Source organism: Eucyclogobius newberryi, unplaced genomic scaffold (assembly GCF_026437365.1).
Source record: "Eucyclogobius newberryi isolate DKJ021-1_F unplaced genomic scaffold, fEucNew1.0.hap1 SCAF_17, whole genome shotgun sequence".
NCBI classification, from domain to species: domain Eukaryota; kingdom Metazoa; phylum Chordata; class Actinopteri; order Gobiiformes; family Gobiidae; genus Eucyclogobius; species Eucyclogobius newberryi.
Genome location: NW_027315801.1, coordinates 16,289,717 through 16,313,823, shown reverse-complemented (window position 1 = coordinate 16,313,823; position 24,107 = coordinate 16,289,717). Strand labels below are relative to the sequence as shown.

Genomic DNA, 24,107 nt, shown 5'->3' with positions numbered 1-24,107 from the left:
GTTTCTCCCTGTGTCTCGGTGGGTTTCCTCCATCAACCCTGAACATGCATCATAGGTTGAACCCTCCAGCGAAGGTCCTGATCCGGGGCACTGCTCCTGAGGGTTCCCCTGAGGTATGGAAGGAAAGAGCAACTGCACAGGACATCTTTCCCTGGTGGACTGTAAGGTGTACAAGTGAGTGACAAGGAGACGTAGGACAAGATCAGGGTAGAAGCGCAGAGACAGGTGTAGGGTAGGGACAGGAGCAGGGACACGTGTAGGGCAGGGACAGGAGCATGGATGATGATAATAATAATGTAACTAATGAAGTACTGCGAGTTTGACTTTGCTCTTATGATTTTAAGGGAAATTGTGACCCCTGATGGCTGAGTTGATGAATAACTTTAAAAAAAAGCATAAACTGGTTAAAATAATAAATTAAAGACAGTAATTTGTCTACCTATTTATGCTGCCTCATAAGCGCGCTCATCCCCGCCGTCACCCGTTTGTTTATGGCCTTTTCATGAGACTAATTGGCTGCACACAAATAAACACTTGATTAGTAACGGTCTGGTCAGCGGGGCGGGGTGCAGGGCGTGGTGCGGGGCGTGGCAATCATACGTGGGCGGCGCGTGGTTCTGGCCGCGGCCTCTGGTTGGCTGCTGAGGATGAGGAAACCCTGGGCTGACTGTTGACACTTTCGGGGGGAACGAAAACTGTCCAAATGAGGCCTAAAATATGAGATGAAGTCCACTCTGTGAACGTCCGAGAGCCCACCTCGACCTGCGCTCCCCCGAACCCGGTAACGACTCCTCTCCCCGCGGGAAAACAAGTAATGCTCCTCCAGAACAAGGGCAATAATTAGAGTATGTGGGAGCTAGCACGGGCTTAGCTTAGCCGTGCTGTCAGCGTGCAGCGGCGGCTCGGCTCGGGATTTAGTGTTTACCGGGAATATCACACACACAGACACAGCCACGGGTCTGTGCTAATGCTGCGGGAGCTAACGGCTAAGATCAGGTGCCTGTCCTGTCCGCGCTGCATGAAGTGACCATTCAACAGGTTGTGGACAGAGCTGTGGTCACAACCCGCTTATGTCTAACTCCTGTGACTTCTGACCCTTCCCTAGGTCCCGAGCCCAGACTGTCCTGTCCCGAATAGAGCAGAGCAGTGATGGAGAGCTCGGAGGGGCTGCAGTCCACTTCTGTCCTCTGCTGTCCCTGTGACGGAGGAGACGTGTCCACCAGGAGTGTGTCCCGCAGAACCAGGAAGAGCCGCAGCCTGAGCACTTCCTCCGCCGGCTGTCCGGAGTACAGGTGACCGTAGTGTCCGGTCGTGTCTGGGCCTTTCATGGAGGTTGTAAAGAAACATTTCAGGCACATTTTGAATAATTAGTTGTTCGGATTGTTGTCGCATTGTATTGTTCAATTCCATTTATTTTTTTACAACACGCAGGTAGTCACAGACATGTGGATATGCTGATACAGTTGTGTCTATATACAAGACCGTCCATGAAGGCTCTAAGACGCTGACCAATCCTTTTGAAACTAAGCCTGGTAGTGACACTTCTGATACTCCTCCAATATCACCATCAGTGAAAATGTTGTTTGTATGAAACACTTAAACATACATTTGAAATGGTCTGAAATAAGGCCTTTTGAATAGATTTTTAAATGCACACCTGAAGGAGTGAATGGAGGAGAAGGCATTTACGAGAATTTAGGAATGTATGTTTTTTCATGGCTGATGCCTGTACTGATGTCTATACATTTAGAGCAGCTGATGGCCAATATCAAAGACAGATTTAGATCATTTCCCCCACATGATGTTACATAATGACTAAAAACTGCTTTACTTATTAAAAGTAAAATCTTTAAGGAAAACATTTCTACAGCAATGATTTTTAAGTGGTTAACCCTAACCCATCTTCTCATGAGCTGAAGTTAATGCTGCTCGAAAGTGTTCAAACCTATGTGTGCATTTTAGTCAAGCTAAACTAAATATTGGCCTCTGCTCTGTAAACATTATTCCATGCTTTTATTTTATTTTTATTTGTTTTGTTTTTTTGTGCTAAAAAGTGGTGTACCCGTGCGTTAATTCAAAAATAAATCAATACAAAATAATTGAAGGGATGAGGTGGCCTGGACCAATTTTTATGGCCTTTCATCCATAAAAAACTGGCTCATTATTTATTTTAATATTTCATTGACTAAAGTCTCTTGTATCGATAACAGACTTGGGACACAACCGCAATAATGTACTGGAAGGCACATGCCTTTGCTGGAACCTTTTTGACCCGTGGACATTTGAGACGTGCGTTTTTGCCTCCAGATGGACAAAACAATGGTTCACGTTTTCTCAGAAGGAAGTAACATCCCTGCCCTGTGGATTACCAAACCTGTGCCATTTACTGAACAGGAACTAGTAAGGGCACACCTGCCGCTTACAAAATCTCTGTTGAAATCAATGGCCTTAGTTTTGGTAAGGAAGCACGTCCGCTAAAACCCCTGGATTGTGTAACTTCAAAGGTCATTTTTAGTCTTTTCAAGAATAAGAAGAAGTTGAGGTTTATTGGGGCAAGTGCCGTTAACAGGAAGTAGATGATGTGGAGAATAACTGGAAATTCTCGCCCAAGCAGCAACATATTTGTATGTTGGTGGATGATTAAGAGGTTTTTTTTTTCCTAAAGTGTTTTTTAAACTTCCAATAAGTTATCTGTCCTTTTCCTCTATCTACCTGCGTTGCAACTACGAAATTTCCCCATGTGTGGACAATAAAGGAATATCTTATCTTATCTTATCTTATGACGTTGGCTAAATGTGGTTTAGTTTAGCCTGTCAACTTAAAGTACAGGTTTTTATTAACAACAGAACATGGGTACGTTCAATCATAGTACAACAAATATTAGTGGATGGGACCTTTTGATATACATTTTTTGCATTATCACCTGACTCATCATGTCACTGAAAAATGTCTTTTATAAATTACACGTTGAAAAAAACAAAAAAAAGACATTGTGTTCTTTGGTGTGACTGTATCACTTTTCAAACGTTTCTAGAAGGCGTTAGTTGTGTCAGAAGAGACGGGCAGTAAAGATTAGTGTGTACGGAATACACTTTTAATCTAAAAACAGTATCATGGGTTTAATGTGGTGTGACATGAGAAATCACATATTTGAAAACACAGTTCCACTAAAACCAGAAGGAGCTCCTCTGTCATTCCTGCTCCAGGACAAACTCTTCTGGGTTTGAGCTCAAAAGAAGTCATTATTATATTCTTGCTTCGAAAAATCCAACTGTTCTGAAACATTTTGAGCCGGCACCAGTTTGATATCCTGCAGTGCGACAGCTGTATTTTGTAAGAAAATTAAAATTCCGTTGCATAATAATTGAACTAACTCTATGCACATCAGGTCATTTAGAATATATTTTCTAAAAAACGCACATTTGCAGTGAATGTTAAAATGACTCAAATGAAAGCGTTACACCCAAAAAGTTGAAATGCTTGGGAAAAACCTGCCTTACACTTGTTGTAGAGCCTAAATAATAATCAAACGTCAATATAATGAATGAGTGGGCCATATTCACCAATGCTATGTCAATCCAACACAAGGTTTAACTGTATTAGTCGAGGTTTAGGCCTCAGACATAAGTGACTCTTAAAAACACAAGTGCAGCTCTAGCCACACACTTTATACCCTTATACTTCCCTTGGAAGTTTACAAAATACAAACACATTTGGCTTATCTCCAGAACAGCGTTCACAATAGTATCAATATTTCTATAATCAGCCCACCGCAATGGGCTTATAATGTATTGCTTGTTTATTCTTACATTATAGTTTAACTATAATCTTTTATTATAACTGTATGTGTTATTAGACTTCTAATCCCGTTCTCTTGACTCTAAACACACAAACAGAATCTGCATGTTTTACTCTCCACATTTAGGGAACGCTCCCGTAAGAAGAAGCTGGTCCTCTGTGGGAGCCATGTTGAGTGTTAGCATGTGGGTAAACAGCAGATGGTGCCAGCACTGAGGATTAGCCCTAAAGTGACCCCTGACCCCTGCACAGCTTTGAATACACTGTACTACCATGTCTACTACGGCCGATACATAATCCCATTTCAATATTTCACCCTCTTTACTCTTAACAATTATGTTCTCATAAACTAAATCCTTTAAGTTAAATATAAATCTGTGGGAGGGGCCAATGGTCAGTGTGCCCCAGGGCAGCTATGGCTAGTAGCCCAATAGTAGCCCATGACCATGAGTGTGGAGTGAATGAATAATGCACTTTGGGTGTCATGAAAGATGCTATACAAATACCATGATTAATCAATGAATGAAACCAATATTTAGAAAATGCAATCGATATCAAATGAACCTGAGAACAAGGAATAAAACACAGAATCGTTGCTGAGGTGTCAAACTGGTTCATACAGCTTTGAATAGAATCATTGTTTTTATTTCCAGCCTGTCCTTTTCCTTCTGTTTAATGGTGTGTCGCATGGTTTCACCCGTGTGTGAAAGGCTCTGTTCTAGAGCGTCCTGCTCGAGGAAGCAGCTTCAGAATAAGACAATAGCTCCACCTCAGGCTCCTGTTCATGCTCCAGTTCATGCTCCACTGGCCATCTCTGTACCCGGAAACTACCTCTGGAGTTCTGGAGATATTCTATATGTTGTCACTTTATTGTTGTCCTTGGAAATGGGTTATTTTAGCAAAAAAAACTGGCTTCTACAACAAGAGCAAGGAAGGTTTTCCTCAAGCGTCATTTTGGATGCAAGTCCTGCAAAGTGACCTCCTGTGACACGCTCTGACACACTGACACAGCCTTGTCTAAAATGTCTCTAATGAAATGACCTGGTGATATTAATGATGGTGCCATCCTAAGCGATCTCACTGCGGGACATCAAACTGGCCCAGAGCGTGTCCAGGAGCTCGTGTTTTTGAACAATGTGATTTCCCATGTTGCACTGCAGGACACACTTTGATTACAGCGTTAAACGTATCTTATAAATGCAGGTATTTTTCAGATTTAAAGTGGACATAACCATGTAATAATTAACTTCCCTTTAGGTCAAGCCCTTTATTAGCTGCCTCTGACACAAGGCACTGATTCTGGAAAGTATTAGTCACACCACACTATTTTTAATTTTTTTAAGTGATAAGGAAAAGTACAAATGGGTTAGCTGAGCTGACTAACTACTTATTATTATTATTATTATTATTATTATTATTATTATTATTATTATTATTATTATTATTAGTTTTAATAATAATAATAATAAATATAGCCGCAAGCGGCAATGATCGGCCCTCGCCACACCGCCACGCCGCAAGAGGAGGGGGGGCTAACGCGCCCCAATTGTCCTTTTATTACGCCTACTGCTGAATCTATGACGCTGTCACATCTTCTCCCCTTTGTTTTACCCCATCAAAAAGCTATTTTATTTTGAATTCTTGGCAAAATGTGCGGCTTTGCCGCACAGACACCGTGACTCTTTGAATAAAAAATGTGAATAACTTTTGACGGTTCACCCCTGAAGATGAGTCTCATCAAATTTCATGTTGATAGGCCTAACGCCCTAGGAGGAGTTGGTGAAAGTATAAAGCTTAAGCATGTTCTGGCGATTTCCCCATTGGAATAACATGGGAGGTTTCGGTCATCACTACGGCAACACCGTAACAATTGACATGGGTCAATGACATGGCTCTCATTTACATTTTTGATGGGAATGCCAAAATTGAGTTTTGTGTCAAATTTCGGAAAACTAAACATTTAACCTCCATATAAAATCTGTAGGGGGCGCTGTGGCGCCAAATCAATTTATTTCACTTCAAGTAGGTTTAGGGCAAAGAGTTTAACAACTGATTCTAATTTGACGCAATTCGGACTTTATCTGCGCAAACGGCAGAAATTTTAAATATGGGAGATTTCTGAAATTCTAGCTACAGTTTGCGGCTTCGCCGCACAGAGACCGTGAGAGGTATCAATGTAATTTGGATAACTTTTGATGTCCCACTCCTCAGTAGCATTTTCACCAAATTTCAGCTTTTTAGGGCCAACGCCCTGGGAGGAGTTTGTAAAAGTAAGACGTTTGGAAAAACTCATAATTAGCCATTTTTGAAGCAATATGGCCAACATTTGGTTGGGCGGACGGCGTTGCCGTAATAATATTTTTTACTTCTCTTGTCACCATCTACCTCTGCGCCAAATTTCATGATTCTACGATCAAATTTTTTTGGGGTCATTTCTCCATCTCTCAATGCATTTTTGGTACATTTTGGGGGCGCTGACGCGCCAATTTTTTAATTTTAGAAAAAGGAAATAGCCAGAATGTAGAGAGGCACGATTTTTAGAGGTGTGTAAATTTTTGTGACTTTTCGTCAATGTTCACTGGGTGAAAAATAGGGGGGTTGGTCCCGGGAAGAAAGAAAGAAGAAAGAATAATATTCCGATACGAAAACAATGTTTCCCATTTTTAAAGTAAAGTGCTCGTTTAGTGCGAACTTTTGCACGGGCTTCGCCCGTTTACAACGATAATGTTCCATTTTCCTACAAATATCAAATATCATAAACTATACATTTTCGGAAAGCGCTCGCGCTTTCCTACCTCATGGTGTGGGTCCCTGGTCACTGACGGGTACTTTCGTTAATTTTGAGTGGGCTCCGCCCACTTTGTGTTTTTGGCCCTCTATACAGTAATCATGTTCAATTTTTGCATTACATGCTTATATGCACGGAACATGCAAGAGATGGGGAACGTATTCGTGAGGTACTTAGTGCAAATGAGTGCAAATGAGCGCAAATGAGATCCCCATATAAAGCACTCATTTGCGCTAAGTAGCTCACGAATACGTTCCCCATCTCTTGCATGTTCCGTGCATATAAGCATGTAATGCAAAAACTGAACATTATTACTGTATAGAGGGCCAAAAACACAAAGTGGGCGGAGCCCACTCAAAATTATTGAAAGTACCCGTCAGTGACCAGGGACCCACACCATGAGGCCGAAAATGTATAGTTTATGATATTTGAAAAATGGGAAACATTGTTTTCGCATCGGAATATTATTATTCTTCTTCTTCTTCTCGGGACCAACCCCCCTATTTTTCACCCAGTGAACATTGACGAAAAGTCACAAAAATTTACACACCTCTAAAAATCGTGCCTCCTTACATTCTGGCTATCTCCCTTTTCTAAAATTTAAAAAATTGGCGTGTCAGCGCCCTCAAATGTACCAAAAATGCATTGAGAGATAGGAAACTACCCCAAAAAAATCTGATCGTAGAATCATGAAATTTGGCGCAGAGGTAGATGGTGACAAGAGAAGTAAAAAATATTACTACAGCAACGCCGTCCGCCCAACCAAATGTCGGCCTTCAAAAATGGCTACGCATGACTCGGGACGTTAGCCCTATTAACCTGAAATTTGGTGAGACTCATCTGCAGGGGTGGACCATCAAAAGTTATCCACATTTTTATTCAAAGAGTTACGGTGTCTGTGCGGCAAAGCCGCACATTTTGCCAGGAATTCAAAATAAAATTGCTTTTTGATGGTAAAACAAAGGGGAGAAGATTTGACAGCGTCACAGATTCAGCAGTAGGCGTAATAAAAGGACAATTGGGGCGCGTTAGCGCCCCCTCCTCTTGCGGCGTGGCGTGGCGAGGGCCGATCATTGCCGCTTGCGGATATATTTACTATTACTATTATTACTATTATTACTGTTATTATTACTATTACTATTATTATTGCTTAATCTGTACCTATCATGATCAAGATAAGGACAACAAAAATATTGTAATCATGTTCAGAAATGGGTTTATTGTTTTATTATCAGATGTTTTATTGTGTGTGTTCAGACTGAAGTGTGATGTGTGACAGATGGAGCTTCTTTGCAGATGTGATGTAACCATGATGTGTGTGTTCAGGAGGACTCAGTGGCTCCATGGCCCCAGCCCCGTGACCACCTTTGGCCCCAAGGCGTGCATGCTCCATAACCCACAGGCGGTCATGTAAGTCCCCTCTCTGCCCCACACAGTCACCACCACACGCAGTCACCACCACACGCAGTCACCTCACGCGCAGTCGCCTCACGCGCAGTCGCCGCACGCGCAGTCGCCGCACGCGCAGTCGCCGCACGCGCAGTCGCCGCACGCGCAGTCGCCGCACGCGCAGTCGCCGCACTCGCAGTCGCCGCACGCGCAGTCGCCGCACGCGCAGTCACTGCACGCGTAGTCACCACTCTCTCTCTGTGCTCTCTGTGCTCTCTGTGCTCTCTGTGCTCTCTGTGCTCTCTGTGCTCTCACTGCTCTCTTCTCTCTCTCTGTTCTTCTCTCTCTTCTCTCTCTCTGTTGTCTCTCTCTCTGTTCTCCCTCTGCTCTCTCTCTCTGCTCTCTGTGCTCTCTCTGTGCTCTCTCTTCTCTCTCTCTCTCTATTCTCCCTCTGTGCTCTCTCTGCTCTCTCTGTGCTCTCTCTCTGTTCTTGTCTCTCTCTGTTCTCTCTCTTCTCTCTCTGCTCCCTCTGCTCTCTTTGTGCTCTCTGCTCTCTCTCTGTTCTCTCTCTGTTATTCTCTCTCTGTTCTCTCTCTGTTCTCCCTCTCTCTGTGCTCTCTCTGCTCTCTCTCTGTTCTCCCTCTCTCTGTTCTCTCTCTGCTCTCTCTCTGCTCTCTCTGTGCTCTCTCTGCTCTCTGTGCTCTCTCTGCTCTCTGTGCTCTCTCTGCTCTCTGTGCTCTCTCTCTGCTCTCTCTTCTCTCTCTCTGCTCTCTCTTCTCTCTCTGTTATTCTCTCTCTCTGCTCTCTCTCTGTGTTCTCTCTGCTCTCTCTCTCTCTCTGCTCTCTCTCTCTGAATATATCCCCAAAACTGCTCTGAAGAACACAGAAACACCTGTGTATGGAGTAAAGAAGTTCACATGTGGACTATGATAAGTTCAGGCTAAATGCACCAAGCAGTTCACCTCATGAAGAATATCAGTATTTTTTGTCACCAAAGTCGGATTATGATTATCTTATGATTTATGATTTTAATTTTAGGAATAGTGGTGAATCTTGATGAAGTAAATTGTAGGTCCTAAATCGAGAACTGAACCAAATCCATGAGCTTTCTGAATCGTTGCACTCCTACTCAGATAGGCAGGTACAAGATACTTCATTGATCCTGAAGGAAATTCCGAGTCCTTCTGCAGCATGTTATTGTTATTGAGTCCACATTATACTGAAGCTGTTTGTCCAGTGACCAGCCCAGACTGCAGCTCCCATTGGGTGCTTTTCCAGGCTGACCTTAGACACAAATCTTGAAACGTGTATTTGCATTGTGTCATTCTTATGATTTAGCATTTTTGTGTTTGTCCTGCCCCGGTCTCTTCGTAAGGAGCAGCAGCTTTGTTTGTCAGCCCCACAGGTGGAATTACCTGTCTGCTGACTTAACCACTGTTTTGGCTTAGCTCACAGGCCAATGGCTGAGCTCCCTTCTCAAGCAGGGGCGGTGCCTCAGTTCTAGGCAGGGCTTGTGTCATAGCAAGAGCTGGGCTAATCTTCAGGAGACAGTATGAGACAGCAGAGGCAGGCTGAGGATGGCTGTGTGGGAGAGTGCTGAAGCTGAGGGGAAGGAACACTAGCTCCACTATGTGTCCCGCGCAGGACACCCTCTGCGGCCGCACCATGAACCGGCGCCACAACTGGTAGGAGCGCTTTAACATTGGACTCTCGCACTTGTCTACTGCCCTTGTACTGTGTTCCTCCATATGTACAAAGACCCACTCTATTTCTCCATGAGCAAACCCTCCACATTCTGTGTGCAGACCCTGTGGACACCCTCAGACCCTCAGAGAGATAGAGCATTGACAAACAGATTGACACAAGAGTGCGGCTGGAACAGGAAATGTGTAGACAACAGTTTGTTTTTCAGTCCTGCCATCTCACCATGACTGTCAGAACTTTTTTTGGGTGGGGGTGTAAATAAGGTAGGGCTGCAAGATGTATCAGAGCTGAATAATCATTGCTATTGCATTTGTAATGTTTTCTGGTGTACAGGACATCGGGACAGAGACATGTCCTGGATTCTTGCATGTCAGGTGTGAGGTAGTTTGTGTTTGTGGTAGTTCTAGTTCCTCCAGAGCTTAGCAGAGGTTTCTCTCTGGAGGACCAAAACAGGACTGAACCTGACCAGGCTGTGTGTTGTCGATAGTAGAGTGTTTGTGCTGTGTGTGTAGGCACATCCAGGACCCTGCCAGTCAGAGGCTGACCTGGAACAAGCCTCCTCAGAGTGTGCTGGTCATCAAGAAGATCCGAGACATTGCCCTCCTGCAGCCGTTCAAGGAGCTGTGCACCTTTCTTACAGAGGTACAATGACATCATGTCTAAGAGGTGGTGGGGGGGCAGTGGCCTTTGTAACTCTGTGGGGGTCAGAAGTGTCATGAACCACAAATGTTTCTCCTTCACATGATTTCTTTGGGATTGGCTCCACAAGCTGGTCATATTAATCTATGGCTTAATGGCAACAAATTTCCCTGTTGTTTATTTGTGCTGACAGAGACAATGCTTTTGTTTCATGTGGATGGGCCCAGTAATTGCAGAGATATGAACCATAAACATGGTCAACAAATCTGACAGTCACACAGAATTCTACCTGAGAATTTGGACCTGTCTCAGCGAGAAGTTAAAGTAATTCAAAGTGGTGGAAAAGTCCACTCTGGAATATTCATACATTAAAAAAAATGCCTATAAAACCTTATATTTTTGCTGAATGTCCGTCACTGAACAATTTCTTACATATTTTAAGATGTGTTTTTGATAATATTACATCTAATGCCACTCGTACAATGAATACACCGATAAGGCCCATTGTCTGTGTGATACTACACAAAATGGTATTCCTCAAGTGTTTCCTGAACTTCTGCTCCTGTAAATCACACCTTGTTCCAGCTCAACTTTCAGGAACCTTAAGTCCCTGTTTATTCCCAAAGCTTCTTATGAATTCTCGATAATTCCCAGGAACATTTTCCAACTTTTAAAATTCCCCAAATTTCCCAACCCCAATTACAATACTACTATTGCTACTGGTGCTCCTGTTACTTTCAGGACACTGTTTGATGGACGGCTGTGTGCTCCTCAGGTGAAGAACATGCTGGTGTATGTGGAGAAGAAGGTTCTAGAAGACCCATCCATATCTGCAGATGAGAACTTTGCTGCTGTTACCAAGAGATTCTGCACTTTCAGAGAAGGTGGTCTTGGAACTATTGCTGTGTAAAATGAGTGTTTTAATATTATTTTTACTTTTGCTTATTTTTCATATTGATGGATCACAATTTCAATTCAGAACCACATGTTCTTACTGAAGATTGGCTGTAGCTCTCTCCGGTAAAAAGACCCAAGTTAATAATTAACCGTTACTGTGGTTTTTGTTTTTTTGTACAGATCTTGACGACATTTCCAACCGTGTGGACTTCATCATCTGCCTGGGAGGAGATGGCACTCTGCTGTATGCGTCCTCTCTCTTCCAGGTACAGCTACTTCATTAGCCACCTCAGCTGGCTCCTCTCCACGTGGAGGAGCAGCAGCTCTACTCCGAGCTCCGCCCATGTCACTGAGCTCCTCACCCTATCTCTAAGGGCGCCCAGCCCACCCTGCAGATTAAACTCATTTCAACCACTTGAATCCGCGATCTTGTCCTTTCGGTCATTACCCAAAATCGAGAGCTTTGTCTTTCGACTCGGCTCCTTCTTCACCACAACAGTCCGATGCAGCGACCGCATCACTGCAGACATCATTACCAGACGTTTGCGGGCTTCCAAGATAAAACGGGCTTTATTACGATAGTAAAAACCTAGTTTTATCTTCAATATGTTAACCAGGTCTTGTAAGTGAGCTTTAAAAGAGAGCTATTGGTCCATTATAAAGCCAAGGTAGTTAAAACTTACTATAATATAGGTACTATAATTTGTACTCAAGAAAGTGTAACATTACTTCAAACTAAATTTTACTCCAGTAGGAGTAAAAGTATTGTCTAAAATTACTCTGAAATGTACCATTTTTGAAACGTGGTGGATTGTAATAGAGCTACCACCTCTGCCCTCTTATTTCTACTCATGCCTTTGTTAATTCACATATGAAGTTTAGAGCAGCCGAGCCTGCTGCTCTCCTTTTTTCATCCACGGATAAAGAAATGTATTTGCATTCACACACACTATTAAACAGCAGGTTAAATGACGTTTGAAAAGTCTGTCCCCGAGTAGAAGGCTTTGACTTTACCGTCTGTCCTCAGGAGAGCGTCCCCCCCGTCATCGCCTTTCACCTGGGCTCTCTGGGCTTCCTCACCCCCTTCAAGTTCGACACGTACCAGTCTCAGCTCACACAGGTCATCCAAGGTACTGTCTCCTCTGTTGCCTCAGAGCAACACTGTCACGGAGGAAGAAATGTACATGTGCAACTATTCACCATCATTTATACCAGTGCTGACTAGACTAACGTTTTGGCTGATCATCTTTAAACATTTGGTAGAAGTGGGATTTTTGTATTTGATAAGATATTCGCTCAACATACACTTGCAGTATAATCTCCAAACAAGAGTAGAATGTGATGGGTGTAATACCTCATTCATCCTGGAGTGTTCCATTGTAGAAAAAGAGTCATTCTCAGTCTGCGGATCGAGTCTGAGAGATCTACTCTGTAGAAGAAGATTCACATGAACAATATTACATTTATGATTATCCTTACAGTTTCCATTTGATCACAAATAATAGACGTCCTGACCTGGACCTTTTGTTGTGTAGGAAACGCTGCCATCGTCCTGCGCAGTCGTCTCCGAGTGCGAGTGACCAAAGAGGGCAGTGAAAAGAACAACGGCCTCAGCCTGACCAACGGAGAGGGGGAGGGGTCGCTCCGCTCAGAGGAGTACATGGTGGGACGCACTCATGAACTGACCGCTTGGATTTACACCTCAAAAACACACCTGCAGTCTAATTTCAGACTAGAGAAGCATGATTATGGTCAAAGATGAATGGAATTGGTCGAATGAATGATTATTTGAAGCTGTTATTTATGTTCTGTCAAAAGTCAAGCTGTAGAGGAAGGGAACATTTAACACACATTGATCCACATCTACACTGTTGTAAGATTGACGATTCTGGTGGGACATTAAACCGTTAGTACCTCCCTGTCCTTGATGTAATGCGTCTGATATGCCATTGGGAGCAGCTGATTCCAACTCTTCACGGTTGGGGTCAGCAGACGGGGGCTGTGTGTGTTTATAAAAGGACACATTTGAATATTTGAGCAGTGCTTTTGTTCTGCTTTGGTGTAAATGAAAAGAACAAAAGTGACATTCATGAGCAGGGCCCCTGGTGTTTTGGGGTCAGAGGCGTGAAACCACACTGTACAGGTCAGATCCATTCTAAATCTGTTCTTTCAGCTTCCAAGTTACACAAAGCTTACTCTGGACCCTCCCCTGGCTGGAGCTGGGTTGTTCACACATGTAACGCTGCACATAGGGTCTTATGTCAGGATATCCCATTGCTGTCATTTGGGTGCCCCATGCCCCTACTGGCCAGCTTTATGAAATCAAACTTTCTGAGAAAGTACTTTTTTGGAGTTAAAGTAATGGGAATGTTTAGTAGAAAAACATATATTTTAAGTTCTTTACTCATTATTTATGACTGAATAATCTTAACCCCTTTGTTGCCTGAATTACTTATCCAATAATATATTTTTAAACTGAACCCTAAGACAAGGTTGGGTTGAAATGTTTTCGATGACACTTTAATGTACTTTATGTACTTCTGGGTTTGTTTCGCATCAGGACAAGGCTTGTGTGAAATACAATAGGAAAAAAATGTATGTATTGTTACTGTCCAGGATGAACCAAGTCCAACTCAGAACTGGATCCAGCAAAAAAACAACGTCTGTGCTCTGCGCTTTCTCACGTTAAAAAAAACATGTAAAGTCTCAGGAATTGTGTTGTTCTTTAGGCAGTTATGCTATGATAAGGCGCTCCAGAGGATGTATAGGGACAGCAGCGTCTTGATTTTCACAGAGACCTGGTTAACAGCAGAAATGCCAGACTCTATTGTAGGTTTGGACAATTTTCATCTGCTGCGGGCGGACAGAACGAGAGAATCCGGGAAGAAAAGATGTGGAGGTCTGGCGGTATATGTGAACACGAGCTGGTCCAAACCCGAACACTGCACAGTGAGGGAGCAGCTATGTAACAAGGATATTGAACTATTGGCTATTGGCATGAGGCCATATTATCTGCCCCGGGAGTTCTCACATGTGATTTTGATCGCAGTCTATGTGGCCCCGTCTGCCAATGCTGAAAATGCTTGTGAAGCACTGCTCTCCTGCACTTGTAGGCTGCAAACACAGCATCCACAGGCTCTCTTCCTCATCTCTGGTGACTTTAACCACGCTTCTCCCTCTTCTGTTCTACCAACATACACCCAGTATGTTACCTGCCCCACCAGAGAGAATAGAACATTGGACTTGTTTTTTGCCAACACCAAGGAGGCTTATTCTTCTTCCCCCCTCCCTCCCCTGGGCAGCTCGGACCACAACCTTGTACATCTGAGGCCTGTGTATGAACCCATCGTGCGCAGGCAGCCTGTGGTGTCCCGTGAGGTGAGGATGTGGTCTGCTGAGAGCGAGGAGGCTCTGAGGGACTGCTTCAGCACCACTGTCTGGACTGAGCTTTATGACCCACATGGGGAGGACATCAACACCATCACAGAGTGCATCACGGACTACATCAACTTCTGTTTTGAGAACATTGTTCCCTCCCGGACGGTGCGGTGTTTTCCAAACAACAAGCCATGGATTAACCGTGAACTGAAGGCTCTGCTGAAGGAGAAGAAGAGAGCCTTCAGGTCAGGGAACAAGGAAGAGCTGAGGACTGTGCAGAAGGAGCTGAGGAGGAAGATCAGGCAGGCTGAGGCCGGCTACAGGAGGAGGATGGAGGAGCAGCTGCAGCAAAAGAACATTCAGGGAGTGTGGAGGAGCCTGAAAACCATCTCGGGCTTCAAAATCCCCCCTGCCCAGACAGAGGGGGATCTACAGTGGGTGAATGATTTAAATGCTCACTTCTTGAGGTTTGATCGGTCACCCGCCCCTCCCCCTGCACAGCTGCATGCTCCCTCTTCCACAGCTGGACAATGCCCTGCATCTGTTCCTCTTCGCTTATCTGCCCCGGACCATCAGCTCCCCACTTCGCCTGGACTCACCCATCCCCCCAGCACACGGTCCCCCTGCCAACCACTGACTGTCACAGCAGCACAGGTGAGGAGTGAGCTGAAGAGGATTAAAGTGAGGAAGGCAGCAGGACCTGATGGCATCAGCCCCAGGCTCCTTAAGTCCTGCGCAGATGAACTGTGTGGAGTTATGGAGCATGTCTTCAACATGAGCCTGAAGCTGAGGGTGGTACCACAGGTCTGGAAGACCTCCTGTCTGGTACCTGTGCCTAAGACACCGCGCCCCAAAGACCTCAACAGCTTCAGGCCAGTGGCTCTCACGTCCCACCTGATGAAGACACTGGAGCGGCTGGTCCTGGACCACCTCCGCTCCACCGTGAGCTCAGCCATGGACCCGCTGCAGTTTGCATATCGGTCTGGCATCGGAGTGGAGGACGCCGTCATCTCCCTGCTGCACCGCTCTCTCTCTCACCTGGAAAAGCCTGATAGCTCTGTGAGAATTCTGTTCTTCGATCTCTCCAGCGCCTTCAACACCATCCAGCCGCTGCTCCTGAGGGACAAGCTGGAGACGGCTGGTGTGGAGTATGACCTGGCAGAGTGGATCCTGGACTACCTCACAGACCGACCCCAGTTTGTGAGAGCCCGGAACTGTGTGTCTGACACTCGGACCTGCAGTGTGGGGGCGCCCCAGGGCACTGTCCTCGCGCCCTTTCTCTTCACCCTTTACACTGCAGACTTCAGACATGACACGGGCAGCTGTGTCCTGCAGAAGTTCTCTGACGACTCTGCCATCATCGGACTCATCACGGACGACGATGACGCGGAGTACAGAGGACTGGCGCAGGACTTTGTGGACTGGTGTCAGCGGAACCACCTCCTCATCAACGCGGGGAAGACCAAGGAGATGGTGGTGGATTTCCGCAGACGCCACCCCACTGCCCCCTCACCAGTGAACATCCAGGGACGGGACATTGAGAGAGTGGACTCGTATCAGTACCTGGGTGTTCATCTGAACCACAAACTGGACTGGACTCATAACACAGACGCACTGTACAGGAAGAGCCAGAGTCGGCTCTACCTCCTGAGGAGACTCAGGTCTTTTGGAGTGACAGGGCCACTCCTGAAGACCTTCTACGACTCTGTGGTGGCATCAGCCCTCCTGTATGGTGTGGCCTGCTGGAGCAGCAGCATCACAGAGAGGGAGAGGAAGAGGCTGGACAGAGTCATCAAGAAGTCCAGCTCCGTCCCGGGCTGCGCTCTGGACTCGGTGCAGGAGGTGGGGGACAGGAGGGTCCTGGCTAGATTCACATCTATGCTGGACCATGAGTGTCACCCCCTGCAGCACACTCTCTCCGCTCTGGAGAGCAGCTTCAGTGAGAGACTGATCCACCCTCGCTGTGTGAAGGAAAGGTTCCGTAGGTCTTTCCTTCCTGCTGCTGTCAGACTTTATAACAAAAACTGTTAGTACTGAACACCCGCAATACTGACCTAACCTAATACTGATGTGCAATTCTGTCGTATGTGCAATTGCTGTTGGAATTCATGTGCAATTACTGTGAAATTCATGTGCAATCTATGTGCTGTCGTGACACATATTCATGTGCAATTACTGTCGTGATCACATGCAATGGTATTTATGTATTTATTTATTTGTCTATGGGAGTTTTTATTTATTTATAGGAGATCTTCTACTGAAAGTGTTTTTCAGACTTCCTATAAGTGATCTGTTCTTCTGTATCTACCTCTGTATCTACCTGCGTTGCACCAATGAAATTTCCCCATGTGAGACAATAAAGGAATATCTTATGAGCCTCGCTCTTAAAACCGTCAGAAAAACATGTCCCTTGAGGGTAAATTGTTCCTGCTCTTTGGATGGAATTTTGCGCATATATATATATAGTATTGCTGGTAGAATATAATCAATTATATAAGGATATAATAAGGCTGTGAGATTACAAAATACTTGCTCTGCTCCATTCTACTCGAGTTAACGTTTGCAGTGTGTGTTTCAGGTTTTGAACGAAGTGGTCGTGGACAGAGGGCCGTCCTCGTATCTGTCCAATGTAGACCTGTTCTTAGACGGACACCTCATCACCACGGTGCAGGGAGACGGTACGAGCGCTCGGTCTGTGTCTGTCTGTGCCTGTCTGTGTGGTGTAACCCTGCTCTGTGTGTCCAGGCCTGATCGTGTCCACTCCCACGGGCAGCACGGCCTACGCTGTGGCCGCAGGAGCCTCCATGATCCACCCCAACGTCCCAGCCATCATGATCACGCCCATCTGCCCACACTCTCTGTCCTTCAGGCCCATCGTGGTGCCAGCCGGGGTCCAGCTCAAGGTCAGCTCTGCACTCACCGCACAAGCACCGCCCACTCAATACATTCTCACGTCAAGTTAAAAGATTATTTCTAGTTTACAACTTTTACCAAATACATTATCAACCAAATAAATAAACTGAAATGGGGTGACTGAAAGCTTCTAGAGCGAGGATATGTACAAATAAAGTGTATTATTGATGAAAAATGAGAAATGTTTTATCCTTTTTTGACATCGTTTTGATAATGCCACTGTCTTTTTTTGTGTTTTCGAGTCTGTACTCCAGAGAACCATAATCAAACTACACCTGATTGTTTTATATTTGCATTTATTTTAGAGTCGGTCTTAAAAAGTGCAGTACAAACCCTGATCATTGCATATGGGGGGGGTCTATGTGACATGTTTGCCTGTGTGTGCAGATCATGCTGTCGTGCGACGCCCGGCACACTGCCTGGGTGTCTTTTGATGGCAGGAAGCGTCAGGAGATCTGCCATGGAGACAGGTGGGTCTATCCTGGGTGGGCCTTCTCTACACAAACGCTCAATCACTATGTTTCTATTCATCAAAGTGTAATTGCACCATTTACAAAACATTTAAAAATACAAATATGTCTATAGGAAACACATTACAGGTAGGGATGCGTACCGCTACGACGGACCGGATCCGGACTTGTAAAAACGTTTCGGTTCAGGTCCAAAAAACCCGAAACCCCAGTGATTCGGTTCTGGACTCATTAAAAATCTACCACTCACATTCTATATCCTTTACGTTCTAGAATCTAAACCATCTGAAATCTTCCATAGATCGCGAAATTCGCGCTAGAAGAAGGCGTAAACACTGATAACGCTGTCAATGGCGTGCCCGGAGCCATCAGCGACGCACGCGTCTTCCCCGCTGCAGAAGTTGAAGCCGGCGCAATGAGTTTAAAGACGCGAGAGACCGAAACACTGACTTTATTTGAAGCGTTTTAAGCCGCCGCGTGCGTCGCCGCTTGTGCCGCTCCGTGATTTAGTTTAAGACGCTTGTTAAAGGAGCGGGTTGTGCTTTGGTTTGGGTGTAAATATTGTAACTTCTCGCTCAGGTTAGTAATGCTGGTCTAGTGCTCACAAGTTGTCACTTTATTTCTTGAACAGAGTTAGTTAATGTTGGCCGTAACCACGGTGATGGAACAGGAACATCAAAAATCACCTCGTCTCCTGAGCCCGCTCTTAGCTTCGCCCCAGAGACCACACGCACTAGAGACTAGGGTCGCTACAATATGAATAAGTTGATTGATTTATAGTGATTCTAGTTGACTGTTATGCTAGTTTTTGAAGGTTTTTACATGACTTTGATGCCAATGGATCTGCAAAATTAAAGAGTGGAAATGTATCTGAAGGAATTAAACTTCAGGTGTGGGGAACAGCCCAGTCAAACCAGTAATACACTTGACAAACATAGTATCAGCTGAAACGGCTGCCCCAATACCAATACTCAACTTGCTCTTGTTCGGAAGTTGTTCCTCTAGTAAAACACATGAATGTGTGTTAGCTAGCTAGTAGCTTGTGATTTGTAAATTGTAACTTCAGTTAATAAATGGTGAATAAACCAGATAAATTGAGTTTATTTCAATCTGCAGTTAAGCCTTGTGTTTGATAGTCGTCCTTGTTCATGTGTCTTCAACTTAATTTAGCCAAGTAGCTTGTGTTATGCTGTTATAAAAGTATGCAAATATGGCATGAGTTCAGCCGGACTCATTAGGTCCGGACCTGAACCTAAACCTCTGGATTCGAATCCGGACTTGAACCTGAACGTGGGTTTAGGTATGCATCCCTAATTACAGGACACATTTTACAGTATACATTATTTGTGTTTGACATCTCTTACAATAATTGGTCTACAAAAGCACACAAAAGACTTCATATCAGCAGAGGGAATTAAAAACAAACCCAGCTTACCTCACATGCTCATGCAATAAAGCTGGGAAATTCAGAACAGGGTGTTTTCTGAGGCCCAGAGGGAGAGGACATACTAATAATTGAGCGTGACTGAAGCTAAACACAACTCCAGGTTTGTTTTTATCACATGCTTAACGCCTCAAAGTCAGGTTGACATATGTGTCTTTTAAACACATATGTACGGTATACACGTCCTCCTCCTTATGTGTCCTCCTCCTCCTTATGTGTCCTCCTCCTCCTCGTGTGTCCTCCTCCTCCTCGTGTGTCCTCCTCCTCATGTGTCCTCATCCTCATGTGTCCTCCTCCTCGTGTGTCCTCCTCCTCGTGTGTCCTCCTCCTCATGTCTCCTCCTCCTCATGTCGTCTCCTCCTCATGTCTCCTCCTCCTCATGTCTCCTCCCCCTCGTGTCCTCCTCGTGTGTCCTCCTCCTCATGTGTCCTCCTCACGTCTCCTTCTCCTCATGTCTCCTCCCCCTTGTGTCCTCCTTATGTGTCCTCCTCCTCCTCATGCCTTCTCCTCATGTCTCCTCCCCCTCGTGTCCTCCTCCTTATGTGTCCTCCTCATGTGTCCTCCTTCTCCTCATGTCTCCTCCTCATGTCTCCTCCTCATGTCTCCTCATCTCTCCTCCTCCTTCTCCTCATCTCTCCTCCTCCTTCTCCTCATGTGTCCTCCTCCTCATGTGTCCTCCTCCTCATGTGTCCTCCTCCTCATGTGTCCTCCTCCTCATGTGTCCTCCTCCTCATGTGTCCTCCTCCTCATGTGTCTTCCTCCTCATGTGTCTTCCTCCTCATGTGTCTTCCTCCTGTGTCTGCAGCATCAGCATCACCACGTCGTGCTTCCCGGTGCCCTCCATCTGCTTCCGGGACCCGGTAAATGACTGGTTTGAGAGTCTGGCTGAGTGTCTGCACTGGAATGTGAGGAAGAGACAGAACTACCTCAGCGCTGAGGAGGACGACTACTGACCCCAGCAGTACCGTCCGGCCTCCGAGAGGACGACTACTGACCCCAGCAGCTCCGTCCGGCCTCCGCGGTCAATATTAAATACTTTACATTTGTGTGGAGGCTCTGAAAACAGTAGATACTTGGTCCAAACGCCTTCCTCTTGTTACACTTGGAGAACCTGCAGTATCATGTCCTTTTGACTCTTTTTTTAAAACTATACAGAAGAACGACACCTGGCTTTTATCAACATATTTTTATCTTTTACTATGAAATCAGCAGAAAATATCATTTATTTTTGCTAAATTTGTAAGGATATTTTTAAAGAGGGCGTGGACCTTTTCCAATACTACATATTTACAACACAGAGGCGGCATACTGTACGTACAAGTATAGGATTATATATATATATATATATATATATATATATATATATATATATATAATAATATATAATTATATATATATATATACATGTATAATTTTGCTGAATATCAGGTTCCTCTTGCACTTTCTTCTGCTTTGACAGATGATCTCAGTGACCAAAGGCAGAGTCGGTGCCGCTGCTGCTGCAAAACTGTACAAAACGTGCCTTATATTGAGCTGCTTTTCCGTGCCGACCTGTGAGCTGGCATCACAGCCACTGGAGCGTTCCAAAACCATTCCCACAACTCCAGTTATGAAAGGAAACACAAATGAGCCATTTAACCATGAGTAGTATTTACCAGGACTAGTTTTGGTTTCATTCACATGTTTAAAGTGCATGACAGGTTGGACTACTGTTTTCACTAAATCTTAGTTAATTTAACTATATTTAAGATTTTACCAGAAATCATTCCTTGTTTTTAATGCTGCATTCCAGTCGTCCTCATAGATCGGATCTTGGCCCTCGAAGTGACATTTTCCCTGTTTCGTTTGTTGTCAAGTCGGAAGAACTAAGCTGTTTGTTAGTTTATGTAAAGTAATGACTAAAGTAAAGTAATACAAACCAGGAAAGTGCTCAAATCAACTCAAAAAAGGTGCATCCAATTAGGTTAACTTATCAACTCGGACAATGTTAATTCATATGTAAGTTATAGATCATCATTTGATAGTGAATTTCTGCTCTGTGTCGACGTTAGCAACATTAGTACAAGAGCTTTTAGAACTATAGAAGCTCAAAGGCTGCTTCAGGAGCGGCTGCTTCAGGAGCGGCTGCTTCAGGAGCGGCTGCTTCAGGAGCGGCTGCTTCAGGAGCGGCTGCTTCAGGAGCGGCTGCTTCAGGAGCAGCTGCTTCAGGAGCGGCTGCTTCAGGAGCGGCTGCTTCAGGAGCGGGGAGGACAGGGAGGACAGGAGCGGGGAGGACAGGAGAGGGGAACTAAAGGGAAAAGTACTCTCAGTATTGTAACTGTCAGATATTAGTTGAACACAGGGCTCATGTTTTGCAGGAATGTTGAGCGGAAAAGCCGAGCTCCAGGACAACTGGAACGCAGCATGAATTTGGTGAAGATTATAATTGTCTTTCCTGGTTGGCTGGTCATGAGCGGCAGATGTGACCAATAGAGATAATTCCACAATTGTTACCGAGCAACCACAATGAAAACATAGGCCAAAGCTTAAACACATTTATTATGTTAAAAAAAACGTTTAAACCGTCAGAAAAATCTGCTGCTGTGCATAAGCTGTTCCTGCATTTAGGATGGGATTTGTTGAGACTCTGCCTCCTGGATTTTTGTACTTTTCTTGTCAACATTTTCCACACATTGCAACTCGACTGATGTAAAGTATGATCAATAATAACCACAGGTGCTATTCCACCAAACCAAGTCAAGATGAAAACCTGTCATATGCACCTTTAAGTCATCTTCGTCTGCTTCTGAAGCGATATAAAGCTCTATGTAAGCAGTTGAAACCAGGAAGTGCTCCTTTGGGCTTTCTAAAGTGCAAACATGTCCACCAGGCCCAAATTTATCAAATTACTTGTCCTTTAGTTTATTTTATTTAATTTTATTTATACAGTTCCCTTTCCAAACTAAATCAAAGCATTTTCTGTACACCTCAAACCACTTTATTGTTCACAGTAACATTGTTTTTAAGAAATTAAACATGAAAACGAAATGAAGTTCGGGCTGAAAGTATATTTAAAAAGCAGGATAAAGCATAATAGGTTAAGCTCTTTAAGCCATAGCAGTCTGTGTAGATGATTTTACTACATTTCTAAATTATTGTGCGACAAACCTCACAGTCTGTCAGTTACTAAAGCATCACAATGGAAAATATTCTTCAGAGTTTAAAGTAATTTCAAAACTTGGAAAAACATCAGTTTCCTAAAATGTAAACTAAATTCTATAAACTTTACAATGGCGTGTTATTTCTGCTCCTGTTTTCTACAGTAACACCTGCTCATGTAGAAGTAATAATGTTGTATTGATGTTTAATATTGGAGCGTGGGTGAAAATTCTATTTGTTCATTTCTACTTTTAGAGAAGAGGACCAAGATTCTGGAAAAAAAAACATTCCTTTAGGATGAAATGTTCATTTGAAGCTTGATTTGTATCTGTCGAATGTTTTTGAACCTGTTTACAACATGCCACGGCTAAAATAAACTCATTTGGTATTTTTTCACATGATTATGGTTTTCAATTTGTTTGTGTTTGAGGCCGAGAGCAGAGGATGTAGCGACATGTGCAGAACAAGCAACTACATTATCCCACTACAAATCTTTTACTAATGATTTCAAACTGGATCTGGGTCTTCAAAGATTTGAGCCATGGGGACTGGGGCTTCTAGAACTGACCGCCAAGTACCAACACACACACACACACACACACACACACACACACACACACACACACACACACACACACACACACACTCACACACTCACACACTCACACACTCACACACTCACACACTCACACACTCACACACTCACACACTCACTCACACTCACACTGATGCTTCAGAAATCAATAATGAGAAACCAACAGCACTCATGGGAGTTTGCCCAACCAGTCCACATGTGCTTTGTGGATCTGGAGAAGGCTTTTGACCGTGTCCCTCGGGGTGTCCTTTGGGGGGTGCTCCGGGAGTACGGGGCCCCGGGGCCCTTTGCTCAGGGCTGTCCGGTCCCTGTATGACCGGAGCAGGAGCTGTGTTCGCATTGCCGGCAGTAAGTCAGACCTGTTCCCAGTGTATGTTGGACTCCGCCAGGGCTGCCCTTTGTCACCGGTTCTGTTCATTGTTCTTATGGACAGAATTTCTAGGCGCAGTCAGGGGTCGGAGGGTGTCCAGTTTGGGGACCACAGGATCTCATCTCTGCTGTTTGCAGACGATGTTGTCCTGATGGCTTCATCAAACCCGGACCTGCAACATGCACTGGGACGGTTTGCAGCCGAGTGTGAAGCAGCTGGGATGAGAATCAGCACCTCCAAATCCGAGGCCATGGTTCTCGACCGGAAAAAGGTGGCTTGCCCTCTTCAGGTGGGTGGAGAGTCCTTGCCCCAAGTGGAGGAGTTCAAGTATCTTGGGGTCTGGTTCACGAGTGAGGGAAGGATGGAGCGTGAGATCGACAGGCGCATCAGTGCAGCGTCTGCAGTGATGCAGTCGCTGCATCGGACTGTTGTGGTAAAGAAGGAGCTGAGTCGAAAGACAAAGTTCTTGATTTGCCGGTCTATCTACGTTCCTACCCTCACTCATGGTCATGAGCTTTGGGTAATGATCGAAAAGACAAGATTGCGGATACAAGCGGTCGAAATGAGTTTCCTCTGCCGTGTGG

The 24,107-nt window shown here is 44.7% G+C and overlaps 1 protein-coding gene across 2 annotated transcripts; it reads left to right on the top strand.

The window, feature by feature from the left end:
* Window positions 1-645: 645 nt before the first annotated feature.
* On the top strand, window positions 646-22,959 carry nadka (NAD kinase a). 2 transcript variants are annotated; one of them, XM_072449310.1, is made up of 13 exons: window positions 646-781; window positions 1,106-1,292; window positions 7,913-7,996; window positions 10,192-10,321; window positions 11,094-11,202; window positions 11,396-11,481; window positions 12,243-12,345; window positions 12,751-12,878; window positions 17,172-17,271; window positions 17,339-17,496; window positions 17,894-17,976; window positions 20,226-20,740; window positions 20,880-22,959. In XM_072449310.1, exons 2-12 carry the CDS (start codon window positions 1,150-1,152, stop codon window positions 20,371-20,373), a joined length of 1,272 nt encoding a protein of 423 aa, XP_072305411.1. In that variant the 5' UTR covers window positions 646-781; window positions 1,106-1,149; the 3' UTR covers window positions 20,374-20,740; window positions 20,880-22,959. The 2 variants fall into 2 exon arrangements, with proteins under 2 accessions (XP_072305411.1, XP_072305412.1); XM_072449311.1 differs by lacking the exons at window positions 646-781; window positions 1,106-1,292; window positions 7,913-7,996 and adding an exon at window positions 9,511-9,660.
* Window positions 22,960-24,107: the final 1,148 nt, after the last annotated feature.

Excerpts from the sequence above, each read along its gene's own strand:
- nadka (XM_072449310.1), top strand. The coding sequence starts at position 1,150 with ATGGAGAGCTCGGAGGGGCTGCAGTCCACTTCTGTCCTCTGCTGTCCC. Across the intron at positions 11,203-11,395 it reads ATTCTGCACTTTCAGAGAAG|ATCTTGACGACATTTCCAAC; the intron begins GTGGTCTTGGAA and ends TTTTTTGTACAG. Across the intron at positions 11,482-12,242 it reads ATGCGTCCTCTCTCTTCCAG|GAGAGCGTCCCCCCCGTCAT; the intron begins GTACAGCTACTT and ends GTCTGTCCTCAG.